General features: G+C 39.9%; 1 protein-coding gene across 1 annotated transcript in view; it reads left to right on the top strand.

The window, feature by feature from the left end:
• Window positions 1-20808, top strand: part of LOC122814033 (uromodulin-like) — a 391951-nt gene that overhangs the window by 161228 nt on the left and 209915 nt on the right. Inside the window, exon 5 of the mRNA XM_044086624.1 lies at window positions 18030-18281. Coding sequence (XP_043942559.1) covers window positions 18030-18281 — 252 coding nt within the window. The remainder of the gene's footprint in view (window positions 1-18029; window positions 18282-20808) is intronic.

Below are 20808 nucleotides of genomic sequence, written 5' to 3'. Positions count from 1 at the left end.
TGGGTGTTTACTTGAGTGGCGAAGGCAGGTAGTTGGTCACTAAGGGTGTTTGGATGTGTACCAGGTTTGGTGAAGTTAGTAGGGTGTGATACCAGGATCCAGTCTAAGATGAAATGTTGAGTGTATTATTTGTTGTACCTAGTGGGGCTGAAGATTAGTTGTGCAAAACCATATAAGTTGATGCTATTAGTGCGAAGTTGGGATTTAATAGTTTGACAGTCTATATTGGTGTCTCCTAAGATGATGGTTTAATGTTGAAAAGATTGGGTGGTCAAGGAGCAAATGTCTTCAAGACTAGGAGTGTTATTTCCTGGGGGGATGTAGAGAAAAATTATTCAGATTCTCTTTGAATAGTTAACATTTAGGAAGACTATCAGAATTTCTGCTGGGGAAAAAGTAGTAATATTGTTTAACTATGGTAGGATTTTGAGGGTGTCAGAATAGAGTAATGCTAAGCCTCCACCTTTCTTTTGGGTTCTATCAGCTCTGAGTAAGTTGTAGTTTGGAAGTAGGAACTCAGAGTCAGGTATGTTGGGCTTTAGCCAGGTTTCAGTGAGGACAAATATGTTGGGCTTAAGATGATCTATCCAGGCATGCGGGGGGGGATTTTGTTACCTATGCTTCTGATGTCGATGGCTGTAAAGCCTAGCTTTTTAGTGGAGTTTTGTAGGGATTGTACCACATTGTGATAGTAGAGACATTAGCTAGGAGTATATATTGTTCAGTTTTGTGGAGGGGCTGGCTATATATGATATTATGCTGGGTTTGCTACGTGTATAGTCCAGGAGTTTAGGGACAAGGATGTAGGGGAAGCTGTATGGAAATAGGAGAGGGGAGATATTCTGGTAACTAGAATGGTGGGTTTGAAGATTCGAGGTATATGTATTAATGGGTGTAACTATTCTTGGGATAAGTTGAGGAAGTGATATTGAGTGTGTGAGGATTAATAATGTGGTGGTAATTGAGGATAAGAGATACTGATTGTTAGGTAGATATAGCCTTGGTATTTTATAGCAAGGGAGATATAACATACCTGAACTTGAACTTTGTAAACTCTCAAACTGTTGCAACCCTATTGCCAGATTTTTCCCCTGGCTCTAAATATTGGATACATCACTGCCATAACCTTAAACTACTAGGGTGGCTAGAATTACCCGATCTACTTCAGTACAATCAGCTCATAGTAGCACACGAGGTCCTCAACCAACCCGAAAACACACCTCGACTAAAAAACCTCATTGATTCCTATTGTAACTGCAGACCATTTCATTCTTCTAACAAACTGTTGGGTCAAACATATAAACCTAAAAACTCAGCTGGATACTCCCTGTTTTCCAACTTTGTTTGCAAAACCTGGAGCTCACTTCCAGCTGACCTCACTCTTGTACCCTCCCTCACGCAATTAAAAAAAAACTCAAACAATATTTTACGACACACTGGCTATGTCCTTGTTCCAACCCTAACTCCCCAACTTCCCAGTTAGGTATCCACCCATTACTCTATCTCTACCCCCCTCTCTAGGGGTGAATGATTCAGTACCCCCACATGCTTTCTATCTTATTATACCCTGACCTACTCCATTCCCTTACCCTTTTACATCTTGTCACTTTCTTTATTTATAGCCTATCATACATTTGAAACTATGACAGGCAGGATTGTGGATTACTCTACTGTAATGTCCCCACACTGTATCATCCTTATTTAACTAGGCTGTAATACATGATTTTTTTCTTCTATATTCTTGCACCTGAATATCAATTTTCCCCCTTTTCTTTAGTGTATAAAAAGTACTGTATGTAACTTTGACTTTCTCTAACACCCTTTTACTATGGCAGTCTATAAACCCTATCTTATTAGTGTGTTATCTATTATACTTTATATACCAAGTTCTACTTTATCATGTATATTACTGTCTGTATTACTGGAGCTTTTCTCCCTGGGCCTCCGCTGAAAATGGACATGTATCCAGTCAGGCTATCCCAGTCAACAAATGTAAAATAAAATAAAATACATAAATACACTGCTGACAAGCACTCTTTACTGCAGATGTTTAGGCATTCAGGAGTAGACCTAGGATGTTATAGCCACCACAATACTTGAAAGAATTAGATACTTTGAAAATGCAGTCAACAGTGTTGGGTAGATGAAGGACAAAGAAAAGAAAAATATAAACAGAATATAAAGTGAGATTGGGAAGGAGAGGATTAGGTTTAGATGTGCTTTGCCTTAGGAGATTATTTGGTGAGACACTGGTGCTTGTGTTTTTATGTATATTGAGTGTTGTACGTACTGTATTAGAAGTAGCATGTTTGCGTTTGGATGGTCTCTGGTGTTTAGGTAGGTTTCTGGTGAATACCTCTGCATATGATGATTTATTTGTTGAGTGCATGCTTTGCATAGGAGGTGTAGTATGTGAGTTGACAACCTGTTCAGTGTTACTGTTCTGTGCGCAAAGGAGCAAGGATTCCAGATTCTTAGTGTAGATGCATCTCTCACAAAATGTACTTGGGTGATTTAGGAGTAGAGGGGTTGTCAGTGTACATGAGGCCATTGGTACACTGCCTCAGGATACCCATGTCAATCAGACTTATAGGATAAATAGAGGAAAACTGATCTATAATGCTATGTTAAATCCTGTTTTCACAGTGGGGAGAGAAGATGGAGGGGGTGTGGTATATAAGTGGGTGCTCTAAACATGGTCTATAATAATGGGCATTCTCTGAATGATATGAGACTATTGCAGATTAGGTGGTTTTGGGCCTCTTTAAGAGGCAAAATGACAGCTGAGGTGCTCTCTGAGCAGCTAAGTACAATTTAAGAACAACTTGGCTGGATCATGGGCAGTTACTAAAGGAAATTTCTCTACTGAAGTTTTTGCATCTATATTTGCACTTGTTTTCCCCCTTTACTGTAACTAGTTTAGTCCAGATACAGATTCTTAGTTTTAGCACTTGAATTTGCTTATTCATGATCAGCACTTGTTCAGAACTTGTAAGCACTAAATAGCCTACTAATTACTACAGCACTCAGCCTTCCTCATTACCTAGAAGAAAACAGTTTTGGTACTTACTTTCCTCACTTGCTTAGAGAAAAACAGCTCTTGTACTCACTTTCCTCACTTATCTAGAGGAAAATAGTTTTTTATTCAGGCATGTCGAAGGGTCAGCTCCCAGTGTTCTCTCCTATCTGATGAATCTGGGCATCTTGGGGCAATGTAGAAATTGCCTCATGTACACAGACAACCCTCTCCTCCTACCACCCAACACTGCAACCTATGAGAGATGCACTTAGCTAGCCAAACTAGAGGTAAAGCTCTCTCTGATCAAGACTGAACTTGAATGTCAGTATGAGAAGGTGAAAACTTGCACCACACCACACTCATTACATAGTCTCACTAAATCTGCACCACCAAAATCCACACATAGAAACACAAAAACATTCGCGGAGGCTCTCAGTAATAATCTGCTCAAGCAACAGAGACCTCCAAAGCAGAAATGCAAGCAATCTCCACCCCCCCAACACAACCCAAATGACGTATAGCCCGCAGACTCAGTGTGCCACTCAACCACAGCCAATAAGGCAAAACAAAGTACCCAACACACTAGTCATAGGTGACTCTATAGTCAGGCACACTGATGTCCCACTTACCAGGCTAAACAAGGAGAAGGTTACTGTCAGCTGCCTGTCGGGTGCCAGGATCCGCCATATAACCCACACACTCAGGTCACTCCACAACAAGTACAAATATGACTCTGTCATTGTCCATGTTGGTGTGAACGACCTGAGATGTACCTCCCTGGACTACATGAAAAGAGACATGGAAGAGCTCTCTGATCTTGTAGCCCAGGCAGGTATGACCCTAGCCCTAAGTAGCATTCTGCCATCATCCAGAATGATGCCGCAGTACAAGGACAAAATTATTGACTTCAACAATTGGCTAAGCTTCTGGTGCCATTCTAAAGGGATCCAGTACCTGTCTGCCTAGGATGACATGGTCGACAGACCACGATGCTTTGCCAGAGATGGCCTGCACCTGCCCCCCCTGGGATTCCGGATACTGACTATGGTTCTTGCTGCCCCTATAGTACCTTTTTTAGGCAAGGTTTAAATGACAAATTCACCACCATAACAGGAACAGGCAAGCAAAAACTGAGGGTGATGCTACTCACTGCTAGTAGTCTAAATCTAAAAATGCACTCACTAGAGGCACTCCTTAAAATGGAGAACATCGAAATCTGTGCAGTGACTGAGACCTGGTTCAAAGCTCCAGAGAGCACCCCTGCAGTACAAGGCTATAACTCATACTACACTTTTCAGCCATGTAACCTGGACCGGAACACCAAAGGTGGAGGTGTGTCCATATTCATTAAGGATATCCACACCTACAGGCTAGTTGCTCAGCATAATGCAGCTGAGGTCATCCAAGTGCAACTAACTCTGGGCAAAACTGCAATCCAAATTGTAGCTTGCTACAGATCACCCACCATGCCCCAGGATTCCCACTCCTCTTTTCTTAATGTACTGGAAAATATTAAGGTTCAACCAAGTACCCTAATAATGGACAATTTCAACTACCCCACCATTAGCTGGGAAAACTACTCATCTACCAACTCCTTCACTCAATGCTTTCTGGAATTCATAAACTCCAGTGCCCTGGATAAACTTATCCACACCCCCATCAGGGGCAACAATATCCTAGATCTAGTCATTACCAACATGAGTGACCGGTGTTCCACACCTGATGTCAACACCTCATTGGTCCGATCCGACCATAAGCTAATCACCCTAGATATCCACATCCTGTCCCCACCCCCCATTAAGGAAACCATGGTAAAAAGTTTCTCCAAAGCCAACTTCATGCTTCTTAAGACAGAAGTGCTGAACTTCATGGCACCCATGCAGAAGGACAATACAGTTACAACTACTGAATCCTACACAATTGCACTTTATAAGCACTTACATGAGTGCATGGATCGTGCTATCCCAAACAGAACCAAGATGCTATCGTCCAAATAAAGGATGCCAATCTGGTGGTCCCCTGCCATAAACAAACTGTACAACAGAAGGAAGAAACTGTTGATAAAGAGAGTAAAATCCCACGAGTGGAGGAGCTCCCTGGTCAGCCTCAGTAAGAAGCTGCGATCCCTAATAAAATCCTCCAAAGCTAGTTATGAAAACAAAATTGCCACTGATTCTAAAGACAACCAGAAAGTATTCTATAGCTATGTCAAGAATCTCAGTGGCAACACCAGATCTGCTCTGAGTTACAGCACAATGGCACTAAATATACAGACCCAACTGATATTGCCAACATCCTGGTTCAGTGCTAACTTTACCCCCCTCTTACCCTCTAAAGATCCCATCTCTATACTGGAAGAATGCAAAGTTCCTGTAATCACGGCTGCACAGGTAAAAACCACAGTCTCCAAAGCCAAGAACACAGCATCCATGGGACCAGACAACATCTACATGAACTACAGAACAAACTGGCACCCCACCTAAGTAACATGCTCAGTCATAGCCTTACCTCAGGCTTTGTGCCTGCTGAATGGTGCACAGCAATAGTTATCCCACTCCACAAGGGGGGAGACACCACGGACCCCGGGAACTATCGCCCCATTAGCCTGATGAACCTGGTCTGCAAGGCCATGGAACGTATCATCATGGAACTTATAAACAAAGACATTGGTAATCTCCAAACTCTGGACCCCACCCAGTTTGGGTTTGTAAAAGGCAGGTCATGTCTCCTAAACCTGATAGACTTCTTTGAAGCAGTCACCAAAGCCATAGAAAAGGGTAAGGTAGTTCACACAGCCTATCTAGATCTTGCCAAGGCTTTCGACACCATCCCCCACTCTGGAATTATAGATAAACTTACTAAACTAGGTATAAATCCCTATGTCACAAGATGGGTTGCCAACTGGCTCACTGACAGAACCCACACTGTGAAAGTAGCAGACTCCAAATCCAACTTCACACCAGTGACAAGTGGAGTACCACAGGGTTCAGTCCTGGGTCCTCTCCTGTTTGGTATCTACTTCTCTGAAGTACAGGCCAACACAGAAGGTCTTTGGCTAATGAAGTTCACAGATAACTGCAAACTAGGAGCCATAACTGAAACTCCTAACAATGTGGACATCCTACAAAAGGGCCTCACTGAGACAGATGCCTGGTGTCAAAGCCATGGCCTCAAGCTCAGTGCCAAAAAAGTGCATTGTCATCCCCTTTGGTAAAAACTCTGTACCCTTGAACTACAACATAGGCGGTAGTATACTTAACACAGAAAGTGTGATAAGAGACCTTGGGACACAGGTGGACAGTAGTCTCTCCTTTGATAATCACATCGCCACAGTAGTCAGGAAATCCTTCTACGTGGTACACCTCATCAGAAAAGGTTTCTCATCCAGAAAAAAAGAGGTCATTGTTCCCCTCTACTCATCACTCATTAGACCCATTATAGAGTACAACGCCCCTTTTGGTATGTACCTCACAAGACATCTACAACAACTGGAAAGGCCACAGAAATACCTCACAAAGAGGATCACTGGCCTCAAACAGATGCCCTACGCAGACCGTCTCAAAAAACTCCAGCTTTATTCCGTCGCATATCGCCTACTCAGAGGTGATCTCTGCCTAACATACGAAGCTATGTCAAACCCAGAGCTGTTGGACATGCTCCACTTAAAGAAATCCCAATCCCTCCAAGCTACAAGCTCTAGGGACCTAAACCTTGTCACCACAGTAAACAGAACATGCCGGAGGGATAGATTTCTGTCCCAGAGACTTCCCATACTCTGGAATAAACTACCTATCTATATCAAACAAAGCTCCTCATTAGCACTATTCAAGAAAAATCTTGATGATTGGATGGGAACCAGGAAATTCACCCCGGGAATCACCTCTGTGGCTCTGCTCGACAGTGGCACAGGAAAATAATTTTCCTGGATGGCAAAAGCCAGGGTACCTTTTTGTCTGGGCTTGTGTTAGCCCCAGGGCCAATAGTCTAGTACCTACATATGAACCTATGAACCACCAGTGGTTACCCCCACTTCATGGTAATGCATGATGGCGTACAGAGGTGAGCTACGCATAAACAAATGAATACAGAATACAGTGGCTGGTCGTCTAACTGTGGAGTTCCATTAAAAGAAGTGCAAGCCCACGCAAACGCAGAGCTTATGTAGCAACAGTGAGCAAACTGAATTAAAAAATGTAACCAATAAAAAAGCTCAAAAATAAGTGATATGAATGACATGCTTCAAGGGTTTTGTAGCTCCATTGCCATATGTTGAGGCATGGTTATGATCTAGTATTTAATTGGGGGATGGCTGTGTACAGCATTAACTGCAGCTGATGAACAGGTCCATAATGGGGGGTGAGGCTATGACCATAGCTACAATACAGAAGTGGTGAGGCAGCCTGTGCATCCTGTTAATATCGGTTGCTAAACTGGTGCATAAAAGGGGATGCATACATCTCAACCTTACCAAATTCCTTGGTATTTACCAGTTTTGAGGGCAAACTAATGAGGTGCCATAAATTCCAGAGTGGCCCTTTCAACTTCCAATTTTTTTTGTTTTTGTATTTACAAATGCGATAGATAGAAAATGTAATAAAGCTGAACTGGTTTGTGAATATGGCAACCTTGTGAAGGTTCAAAATGTTTGTACACCAAGTCTTATATTTCCATTCCTGTGCCTGCCTAATGTGATGGTGGATAAATACTTTTGTGATTAGGGCTTGCAAGAAAATATGCACTTGTAAATTTTGGAGATATTTCTTTGGTCCAGTATTAAGAACCAAATGGAAAGCCTGTGTTATCAGGGACAGTTTTAAAATGCAAGCATTATTAACGAGATATTGACAGAAAGCATAAATTAATATACATTTTCATAAGTCTATTGCTAACTATTTGTCGTTATTTATTAAGCGTAATTCACTACCTCTCCTAAAGTCATCAGTTTTAGGTATCAAGGACAAAGTACAACCTTTCTATACTGCTAATGCTAACTGCGGTGTACATATTTTTTCATAACATAAAAAGAAGGAAACATTAAAACACTTGTCTGTTGTATTATTGGACAGTCGAAATACAAGAATAACACAAACCTACTGAAAATCAAACACCCAGCAGTGAGATGGAAAACCAAAATATTTAATTAAGGATAAAAACTTCACACACTGTAATGTGATAAAATAACAATAAAACTATTAGCGTCTCACTGCCGGGTGTTCGTTTTTCACTAAGTTTGTTGGACTGTCCATTAGAGAGGAGAGCAGAGGCAAAGCAATGCACACATGTTGCTTTTTAGTTGTCTGGCCCCTCTGGCATCTACTTAGATAGTTATGCAGCTCTCTAGGCACTGTGGACAGCCACAGTCAAGCTGGCTCAGTCACCTCTCATCAGCACTTCCTTTATAGTTGTCTTGCTTACATCTGTTAGCCAGCAGTGCTGTTGGTGATATGGAACTGTCTTTCCTTCTTTTTTTATTATGGTCAGCCAGTAAATAATTAAAGAAAACACATTCATATTACCTGCTGTAACTGAGCTGACTAGACCAAGAGATTGTTAAGTTGGTTGGGAGAATGGGTAGAACAGACCAAAATGGGGAGGGGGGGTGGGATAAGTAGTTGGTGTCTGTCTGTCAAGAAGAGAGGTGAGACATTTAGACAGATATATAATAAAACAAATAAACCTGAAAAACATTTTTAAATAGTGGCAATGTGGAAAATAAAATAGTGGAACATGAGCATGCCCCCACCCTCCTACCTAAATGGAAGAAGCCAGCTTCTCACTGGCAAACAAAGCAAGGTGACATGAGTTCAGCATGTTGTTACTGTATCTTATGGTATAAAATTATGTACGCCTCAGGTGCATATATTTGTGGCTGTCAATAGAGCCTTGTCTTTTTCTACTTTTACAGGTTCCACTAGTGGAGGTTCCAGCATAACAGGTCAACACAGGACTGATATTAGCAGGTTACCTGGCTGACATTAATAACAACATGTGAGTTTCTCAGTGCAATGACACAATGGCTCTCTCTGAAACAATGCAAGGTGAGGGGCCACTCACATCCACTATTGCAGAGGTCCTCTGTAGGTATAGGCTAAGCACATGGCATAAATGGAGCAGTTGGCTATCTCCTACCTGAAACTCCATCACAGGATTCCTTCTATGCCCCAAGCACTGACAGCATCCTAAATGTACACCACCTCTGAGGTGTACATACCCACCATAGGGGATAAAAACAGGAGGAAAACCACCAACATGACTCCATGCCATCCTTGATATGACTAATATTTGACATTAACCATCAAATGTGCATGTCAGAAATATAGGCACAATGAGCTGCAACCTGCAGAATTCTGCAACTTGTGATCATGGCCCTTGGCATATGGAATAACTTACATCAAGTGCCAGTGACATGGAATATAGGAAGAGGGAGCACACCTTGTTGCTGAGGTAGCTGGTGACAAGTATTGACTTCATAAGTATTTCAAATATCACTGAGCCTTACTTCACAAGCTATGCCTTCCATGGTTGGGAGAACAGCTTGATTTAGGGATGTTGGTCACAGACCATCTGAAGTCAGATTTTGATGAGGAAAATCACTGTCACCTGTGGCACAGAGTCTGCCACCTCCTGGTCATGGGCATTGCCCTGGTAATAAGCAAAGATATTCCTCCAGCCAATACCTGGCATGCCTTATCCAGCTGCATGGGTACGTTCCTGTAGTTCTACCCCTTCTCTGCCACCTGTGAACACACAGCCTGTCACACCTCTATTCATGGACAATGGCCAGTTTGTAGGTAAGAATGCTTATCAAAATCAATACATAGTATTTCCCTTCCAGATGAATGTCATAGTGATCCAGCTCTACCCCTTCACTATGAATGACTGCATCAAAGCACAACAGCAGAAGCCAGCACAGTGGACCATGCCAACAGTCACATCATGGAAACGTCACTGCACCAATGGAGGATCTGACCCCTGACTTCTCACAACATTCCAGAGTATAAAGCTAGACTGCCCTCTGCCTATGACACTACCCCATCTCATAGTGTGGAAGTCACTTGTTATTCTGTTAGTGCAGAGAGTTTAATGCTCTGGTAGCTGGAAGAGGTGGTTAATTCTGTGACCTCTAATTCCAGTAGTACAGATTTTATTTTCCTCCACCCTCATTTGCCTACTGTGTGACTTTGAGCAGCTCAATTATCCAGACATTGCTCCTGGGCCACACCTGAAAAGGGAATATGTGTCCAGTGGACCTACCTGGTTACAAAAGGGTATAATAATAATAATGATAATAATAATAATAATAATAATAATAATAATAATAACAATAATAATTATTATTATTATTATTTTGTCCAGCCATCTGTGCTATGCACAGCATGGCATATCAATGCACTACTCTGCATATAGTGGGAGTGATAAAGCAGGTTTCACTTTGTTCTATACTCTATTTTTCATGTTTAGTAATTGTGGACCAGATAGTGCATTTATGAGTTGGATGAAGTGGTGGTGAGTGTTCTCAAGGGTGACAGAGTGGTGACTGGAACTGATTTCAATAGGTACGGTGGAGAAGGGAAAAGAGGGGATGAGGAAGTGATGGGTGGTTATGGTGTTCAGAAGAGGAATGCAGAAGGTCAGATGGTAGTGGATTTTGCAAAAAGGATGGACATGGCTGTGGTGAATAAGTATTTTAAGAAGAGGGAGGAGCAGAGGGTAACATACAAATGGAGGAAGATGCACACATGTGGATTATATTCTATGCAGGGGGGCCAGTCTGAAGGTGACTGAAAACTGTAAAGTGGTGACAGTGGAAAGCATAGTTAGGCAGTATAGGATGGTGGTTTGTAGGAGGACTTTGGTGATCAAAAAGAAGCAGAGGAGACCGAGGGCAGTGCCAAGGATCAAATGGTGGATGCTGAAAAAGAATGATTGTGAGGTGGAGTTCAAAGAAGAGTTAAGACAGCCACTGGGTGGCAGTAAATTGTTACTGAGGAGCTGGCTAACTACAGCAGATCTGGTAAGGGAGACACCTAGAAAGGTGCTTGGTGTGACATCTGTACAGAGGAATTCAAGGAGACATGGTGGTGGAATGAGGAAGTACAGAAGAGTATACAGAGAAAGATGATGGTGCGGAAGAAGAAGTGGAATTATCAGAGAGAGGAAGAAAGTAGGCAGGAGAATAACGAGATGAGGTGCATGGTGAAGAGAGAGGTGGCAAAGGCTAAATATAATATGTATGGAGAGCTGCATAAAAGGTTGCACACTGAGGAGGGAGAAAAGGACATGTACCAGTTGGCTAGACAGAGGGACCAAGCTGGGAAAGATGTGCAGCAGGTTAGGGTGATAAAGGATAATGAGGGAAATGTACTCATAAGTGAGAAAAGTGTGTTGAGCAGATGAAAAGAGAACTTTGAGGGGCTGATGAATGAAGAGAATGAGAGGAAGAGAAGGTTGGATGATGTGGGGATAGTGAATCAGGAAGTGCAATGGATTAGCAAGGAAGAATTAAGGATAGCTATGAAGAGGATGAAGAATGGTAAGGCTGTTGGTCCAGATTACATACCTGTGGAAGCATGGAGGTGTTTTGGATTGATGGCAGTGGAGTTTTTAACCAGATTTTTAAAAAAAATCTTGGAAAGTGAGAGGATGCCTGAGGAGTGGAGAAGAAGTGTTTTGGTGCTAATTTTTCAGAATAAGGATGATGCGCAGAGCTATAGTAACTACAGAGGGATAAAAGTGATCTGCCACAGCATGAAGCTATGGGAAAGTGTAGTGGAAGCTAGGTTAACAAGAGAGGTGATGATTAATGAGCAGCAGTATGGTTTCATGCTGGCAAAGAGCACTGCAAATGTGATATTTTCTCTGAGGGTCAGAAGGATTGCATTGTGTCTTTTTGGACTTAGAGAAAGCACATGACAGGGTGCCTAGACAGGAGTTGTGGTATTGTATGAGGAAGTCGGGAGTGGCAGAAAAGTATGTAAGAGTGGTACAGGATATGTATGAGAGCAGTGTGATAGTGGTGAGGTCTAAGGTAGGAATGATGGGTGCATTCAAGATTGAGGTGGGATTACATCAAGGATCAGCTCTGAGCCCTTTCCTATTTGCAATGGTGATGGATAGGTTGACAGACAAGATCAGACAGGAGTTCCAGTGGACTATGATGTTTGCAGATGACATTGTGATCTGTAGTGAGATTTGGGAACAGGTTGAGGAGACCCTGGAGAGGTGGAGATATGCTCTACAGATGAAAGGAATGAATGTCAGCAGGACTAAGACAGAATATATGTGTCTGAATGAGAAGGACGATAGAGGAATGGTGAGGATGCAGGGAGTAGAGTTGGAGAAGGTGGATGAGTTTAAATACTTGGAATCAACAGTTCAGAGTAATGGTGAGTGTGGAAAAGAGGTGAATAAGAGAGTACAGGCAGGATGGAGTGGGAGTAGAAGAGTTTTAGGAGGGATTTGTGACAGACTTGCAGTAGTAAGGGTGAAAGAGAGTCAGAGATGGGGTGAAACAAGGTTGGACAGAATTAGGAATCTGTATATTAGAGGGTCAGCTCAGGTTGGATGGTTTGGAGGCAAAGCCAGAGAACAGGCAAGATTGTGTTGGTTTGGACATGTGCTGAGGAGGGATGCTGGGTATATTGGAAGAAGGACTGTAAGGATGGAGCTGCCAGGTACGAAGAAAAGAGGAAGGTCCAAGATAAGGTGTATGTATGTGGTGAGAGAGGACATGCAGGTAGTTGGTGTGACAGAGCAAGATGCAGAGGACAGGAAGAAATGGAAACAGATGATCCGCTCTGGTGACCCCTAACTGGAACAGCTGAAAGAAGAAGACAAAGCAATGCATTGCACCCATCTTTGCCTTGGCAGTGGCATTGTTGCTGCATATTGTCATATACCTCTCTACACTGTCATTTCATTGCTGGTACAGATGGTATTGAAGGTGCTGTCAAGGCATTCTCCCGCCTCTCTGTTTTCATGATCTCATGTTGTGGAACATGGCACAAACACACACCACAGACACACACACAGACAATCACACAAACACACACACGCACACACACCCGCACACACACACACACACACACACACACACACACACACACACACACACACACACACACACACACACACACACACACAAACAATGTTTCTGCAGTTGTCTGGACTGACTTGCACTGCTGCTCTTGATGTATCTATCCAATGGGAACATCTTTTCATTAATACCTGTTCCACTATGTTTTGCTTTTACACATGTGTTGTATAATAAGGCTATTTCTTGCATGGTCTGGGGGTGGTGGATGAAGGTTATTAACGTGAGCGCTAGGGAATATTTTGTTTTCTTAGCTCTAGGGCATAGATGAGATTACCTGCAACACACAACAAACAACATATTAAATGTGTCTTGCTCTATGCTTGCATGGAACATGTATCTATAGACCTGATCATCTAGCATGTGTGTGAACCCACCGATCAGATGAACCCTGAAAAATCCCCTCACAGAAAACTTTGTTATAGGTTGAATGTGTGCCAAATATGTGAATCATGGGACCTGACCAGGTGGTGCATGGGTACATTATAAATAAGGCTATGGGTATTACAGACCACCTGACAGTTAAGTGTATTGAATCCTTTCCTGTTAATATATTGCAGTTCCTCTGGAACAGCCTTGGCCTTTATGACAATGTCTGTGCAAACCTTGGCTACCGGAATTATCAGGGAAATGGGCTTTATTATAAAATGCTCACGTGGTGCTGCTTCTCTGTTTCACAGTACTGGGTATGTTGCAGTATAATGTGTCCAGTAGGTGCCTGAAAGGCCTTGGTAGCTAAAGTCATTAAAACAACACATACCTTGCTATCCACAGGAATGGGTAAATGAAGCATCCACCTTTGTTCTACTTGTGAGGGATTCAGTTTGACAGGGTCCTCTACAGTCTACCTATCTACACACAAATGATTCACAATTTATTGGTCTGTGAGTGGGCAGCCACAAAATACAACACTATAAACATTAGCTCTAAATAAGATTGATAATACAGGCTGCTGAACTAGTGCTTCTGCATGTACTAAATTGTTCTTCTTATTTGCACAATGATTCTCGATGGAAAACAGGGCATCCCACAATAGCACGGTTTGCCTATTTTATATGTTTCACAATTGGTCTGCCATTTTGGGTTATGTTGTGTGTATAAACTGTGGCTCATTTGTATGGAGTCCATCAATTCCATGTCATTGTGCATGCATTAACATGTTCTGCATACCATGCTATTTTGCCATAAACTCATTGACTAATACTGTGCAATATGCTAAACATCTGTAAATCCTGATCTTTACCTCTATTCTTTTGGAGATATGTGTTCTTTCTTGATTTTGGCATCTGCTTCAGTGAAACTTTTTCTGTTTACTGAGTGTCATTTTCTGCTTACTGAGTGTCATTAAGTTCTATATGTATTTTTCCTAACCTGCAATGCAACCTTGTTTGAGAGCCACATCATTTCCTTCTCTCTCTTTCTCTTTATCTCTGTCCTAACACTTTCTATCTGGGTATGCAGATATTATTGTCATTGTTCACACCTGCACATGACATTCCTACTTTCAAAATATTAAAAAAGCTGTTCTTTTTTGAAAAACACTAGTTCACGGAGCTTTTCACCTTGATTGTAGTCAAGGGTTTTCATTGCCTTCAGTTTTATTTCCCTTTTATTCATGCCATGCATTTTAATTCACATTTATCATGATATTTTGATCCTGTTCACACCCTTCTACTTGACATTGCACTAATTACTGGAAGAGAAGCATGTATTTCCCTTAATGATAATCTTCACTGTTTGTCTCCCACTTTAGGATTTATCTATGACCATACTTCCACTGCCGGATTGGAGCAATGTGTCACATGTGTGTATGTCTCACTTAAGTGAAGTCAAAGTTTTACACTTTGCACCAGTTATTAAATGATATGTGGAGTCCCATAATTGCATGCCACCCTATCCTCATCCAATCTCTGGAGAGGTAGTCTGTTCAGAAATGTTATTCACTATTTATCATGTCATTGTGACCTCAGTTGTCCATTAAACATGACCTCTTCTAAACTCTTCAAAAATCGCAGACCTTTTCCCTACATGCAGAATGACTTTAGACTTCTGTCTGTACTCACCTATGTCTGCAGGTCAGAGGGTTTACTATATGTACCCTGTCATGGTACCTAGCATGCGCTTTGTCTGCTTTTTCTCTTCCACAGTTACCTCTTTCTTTTTAATAATTATACTTAAACTGTATTGGTCATGTTTGGAAGCATCTTTGTTTTCAAATAAATTAATTTGTCATTATTCTACTAACAATAAAGTTGTAAGTGGTTTTGCAAAAAAAAAAAAAAAAAATTCAGTAAATAAATAAATACTTGTTTAACTGTTTAATTTGTTTAGTTTTACTGTTTACGTAACTTTTCTTCATAACCATATGTTTAAAATAATAGCATGTTAGGTAGATATAATACACTGTGGTTATCAAAACTAGCTTGTCATTATAAAGAAATTGCTTCTTAGTTACATTGTGATTTCATTAATACATCATCAAGTGTTATTTGCAGTCTGAGATATTAAATCCCCAAGAAGTAGTTAATAACTTGTCTTTCTAGGAAGTAAGAAACTACTTCTGACATTTGTCATGGAAATACAGTAGTCTCTACATTAATTTATGTAGTGAGGCATTATGGGTTCAGTCTTTCATAATGTCATGGGAATAATTTTTAACTCTGAGGAAAATTTTAAAGGAGCCACCCTTAGTAGGAAAATAAAATGTAAAAGCAATACAATTTTACATAAAAACTGAAACATTTGTCATTGTATATGGTAAGGAGGTTACAGCCAGCTACAAGATGTATTATTTGTACTAGCTTTAGAAGATGACTAATACATTTTAAATTATTCATATTACATTTGGAGTATTACATGTGGATGATTACATTTTTTACTCAAACAAATAATAGCTCCTAAATGCCTTCATAAGTGATTATTTTCAAGTGAGACACAAATGAAGCGCAGTTCAACAAATTGCTATTTACATGACTAAGAAAAATGAAGATAAAAAACTGAATCCTATAGCAAGTTAATAAAATTCTATATTAAAATATTAAAATTAGTATTTTGTATGCCAAAGTAAGATGAGACTGGGCATTTTGTTGATTATTTCATTTAGTCCTACTAATCACAACTCCATTTCTTTGTACATGCACATTTTTGCTTGCGTTATAGAGGACTTGTGTTTTACATATTCTGTTTGTAATAAGCACTTAGCTTTTTTGTAGACTAAAGTGAATACCACCATTGCATTTGTGTATACTGTATCAGTTATGCCAACAAACGATAATTATTTTCCATTAAAAACTGCCACCATCTAGAGAGGTGCTCCCCTTATTAACTGTACTAAGGAAGTCAATTTTAGTCCTGTTAGAATTATTCTCTAACTTAAACATTTTTTTCACATAAATAATTACAAAACAATTGTATATTTGCTGTTGCTCAGTCAGCACCAGACACAATTTGTTTTGTTAAAAGGATTTTTGACTTAATTAAAATTACCCAATGAGTTGTTAAGGTCAAGTGATAACTTCCACTGTGTATCAGTCTTTGAAATCTGTAACTGTGATTAAGACTCAGTGATCAATATTTGTGATGCAGGATTCATGTTCATAGGTTCATAGGCTCATAGGTTCATAGGTAGGTACTAGGCTATTGGCCCTAGGGTCTATACAAGCCTAGCCAAAAAAGTACCCTGGCTTTCGCCACCCAAGAAAAATATTTTCCTGTGCCCCTGTCAAGCAGAACCACAGAAGTGATCCCCGGGGTGAATTTCCTATTACCCATCCAATCATCAAGAATTTTCTTGAAGGGGGCTAATGAGGAGCTCTGTTTGACATATATAGGTAGTCTGTTCCAGAGTATGGAAAGTCTCTGGGACAGGAATCTATCCCACCAGCATGTTCTGTTTATTGTGGTGACAAAGTTTAGGTCCCTAGAGCATGTAGCTAGGAGGGATTGGGATTTCTTTAAGTGGAGCATGTCCAACAGCTCTGGGTTTGACATAGCTTTGCATGTTAGGCAGAGATCGCCTCTGAGTAGGCGATATGCAACGGAGTAAAGCTGGAGGTTTTTGAGACGGTCTGTATAAGGCATCTGTTTGAGGCCAGTAATCCTCTTTGTTGCAACAAATTAAACAATTCATTAATTACACTGTGAAGGAAATGCACTTTTAGCATGTGGAAGTTCTTACTTCACCATCTACTGATTGCAATTTACCCTTATGTATATATAAGAAAACACAGGAATGTTCTGGTTGCAAGTAATCCTACTGATTTTTGTTTGCATAATATTGGAGTACATTATGGCTATTCTAGTGTATCAGCCAATTTCCAGCTCTATGAATAGCCATCCCTGTGCTAGAATTCTTTTAGTGGATAAACATGAAAATATTCTATGTGAGAATATTCACACTGTTAGAAATATAATTCCTAAAATATTGAAATAAAAAGCATGGTAATGTTGACTCAAGTGTCAATATGACATAATGAAATAATATCAAGCTTAAAGTGGATTGGATTTTAAACCTGAAATATGCTGAAAGTTAGTAAAAACTAAATGTGGAAGAAAGAGTAACATTAATACAACAGAGCATTGTTCAGAGGTTAAAAAACAAGAAAGTATTGACCTTTTCTAGACTATTGTCTACAATGTTATAATAAATGGTGGCATTAATTTTTGTTTGTTGACTCAAGGATCAATAAGGTTATTTTTACACTGAGAGGTACTTCTTTTATTAATGGCTGGGTTAACTGAAATCAACAATCCTTCATTGTTTGTCATTTTTTATTATGGGTAAAAATGGGCATCTTCAATCTGTCACAGCTTTTCATGTTCAGCCTTTTTTTTTCAAAATAAATTCCTTTCATTTAGTGTAGTGTTGTGAAATGTTTCTTTTTTCTTTTTAATAAAATCTTTGCTTTTGTTTTACAGCACTGCCAACATAAGCATTACTGGCGCTGGAAGTTACACTGCAAAGATGGCTTTATACAAATCGTCCACATACACATCGGTATACACTGTAACCGATTATCCGATTACACTTAATGTTGGGCAGCCCCTGTATGTTGGCACCTTTGTACAAGATGCTGATTCAACTAAATTTGCACTGAGATATGGTATGTGCTATGCAACTCCATCCAACAATGCAAGCGATTCTGTAAAGTATAACATCATTGTAAATGGGTAAGTAGTTATCAACCTATATATATATCAGGAAAAATGATAACATATGAAGGACTAAAGGACAATGATGATTATACTATAAGAAGTGTTAAAAATGTACTTAGTTCTAAATAAAGCACATTTTGCACATATGAAGTAGATGTGAGATGGACAGAGTGAGAATAAATGGAGGACGTATTCAGAATATCCAGTGAATTAGTTACCATTAGTATGAAAATGTTTAATAGTAGCACTGACTTACAAACTTAGAAGAGTTAATATGTTATGTAGAGTATAAGTAACCACTCCACACTGTAAGTCTGAGGAACAATAACTGGAAATAGGAAAATTTAAGTAGGGTGATGCGTAATAATTTACCAAGTCAGAAATTACTAGCATTATCCTAATGAACAGACAAAGAACAGTGACAAATCAACAGCATGTAAAGTCATACATCTGTATACTAATACAAAGCTTAAAACCCTAGGAGTGGACATTTATGTAAACAAAGAAATACACAGAAAAACACTAAAACAGAAAAGAATAGAAGTATAATGGCAGGAAGAATAGAAGAAGAGTCCAATTAAGTTATGGTGAAGCTGGCAGATGGCACCTTTCAGTATGTATCCATGATCACAAGAATAGAGGAATGAGACATAGGCATATTGAGGCTATGGAGGGAGACAATTGATGTGAGGGAGGATTTAACCAGGAATTCTTGAGATATCACAAATATCTATTTTTTCTAGTTCCTCTTCTTTGATACATTACTAAGGCTAAGCCTTCCAGAAGCACAACTCTCCAAAAATATACTTGTAAGCGTCACTACATATGCAAATACCTACTCCAGTATAAAATGGCAATACCAAGTGAGTAATATGTACAGTGTTTCATATGCAGCTTACACAAAACCAGTAAAGCAAGTTAAAAAGTACAATTTGCAAAATAAAAACTAGAAAACAAAATAGCCAAAAGTGACACTTAAATGCTACAGCATTGAGAAATATAAAATGCCAATTACTAAGTGGAGAAAAACTTGAACAGAGCCAACATTCATGAGACAAGCATTCAGTGGCATTAGGCTTATTTATAGGGTTCCTATCGCGTGATCGAAAATTGTAAACACGTATTGAACAAACCTGATTGGTCAAAACATCACACGCGTAACACGGAAATCAGCATAGGGAATATTTTCCCTTTACTTCAATGCAGTGGGATCTCGGATTAGGAATATTTAACTAGCTGGGGTCACCCCTCACATGGGAAGTGCAGGGGGGCTTGCTCCCCTGCCTACAGCGTTTAGGTAAGTATAGTTTTTTATTTTTTTTTTATTATATTTTCGAAATTTCAAACATTGCTCATATGGTGTCGACCATATGGTGTTCGATATTTGAAACTTTCGAAAATATAATATAGACCCTTATATTGCGTAATAGGGTATGATAATTAAAATTAGATTAAAAAAAGCCTGACTGGCAGCATATGTCAATTATAGCGCAACACACTGGAACCATAATTTATGGAGAAAAGCATTCTCGGTTACATGATACCTGCTTCTTCCACACCTGATATTATCCTTGGTGTGTATGTTAAAAGAGGGGTAAGGTAGGTATATTGGGGAAGTAGAACAAAGCATATTAGCTAGTGCCTCTGAAACAGTTACATTTTCTTTAATTAAGTAAATGAGAAAAGAGTGACTTATTGAAGATTATGATATTTTCTGCCTGCCTAATGACTTCAAAGACAGAATTTCACCAGTCAGGGGCAAGTTTGGAGAAGGGCATTTTGTAGGTGATACCAGAAAGGAGTTCTTAAGCAAACTGAGAAGAGTGAGTTGGAAATGTACAGGAATAGGAAGCATCTGTGATGCGCAGTTATTTGAGTAGAGGATGACCGTATATTTGGTTAAGAAGTTTGTAAATGAATGTGTCCATCAAGAGCGCTTCCTTATCAGCCAGTTTACTTTAATAAGAGTGAGACAGTGATGTTCAAATATATTAGAGAGGTAAATGAATCTCTGAATTTGATATTCCGGCTTTTGAAGCTAAATGAAATTATTGGAAGAGTGCAGGACAATGATGGGAAATCCATATTCAAGTTGAGGTAGGAGTATATTAATGGCTATGGCATATCATGTTTTGACAGTCAGAAGATGAGAAATCATGTAAGAAAGACAGAGTTGAGATATAGTGTCATGGATTTGGCATTCAACATGCTTATGAAAGGATGGCTGTTTGTGTAACAGGTGGGCAGGGTGTCATAGTGATATAAGGAGGAGGGAAACCAATAGGATCTGTGATAACAAAATTCTGAACTAGCTTGAGTTTTTGTTGTATGCCAAACAATATCAAAGTAATTTTCAAGCATTGACAATCAGATTATTTTTATGAAGTCATGTATCGACAGAAATGAAGTTAATCTGAAGTCCTTTTTGTAACAGGTTGGCAGAATTATTACCTATGAATAGTGCAATATTGTTATAATATTTCTGAGTAGAAGTTGGTGTGTGGGAAATCCTAAGGAAGTTCATTTAGGAACAAAAACAGCT

This window comes from Protopterus annectens, chromosome 1.part1 (genome assembly GCF_019279795.1).
Source record: "Protopterus annectens isolate FY-2018-M chromosome 1.part1, PAN1.0, whole genome shotgun sequence".
NCBI lineage: Eukaryota > Metazoa > Chordata > Ceratodontiformes > Protopteridae > Protopterus > Protopterus annectens.
The sequence above is the reverse complement of the archived record's forward strand: the minus strand, read 5'-3'. Positions and strand labels throughout refer to the sequence as shown.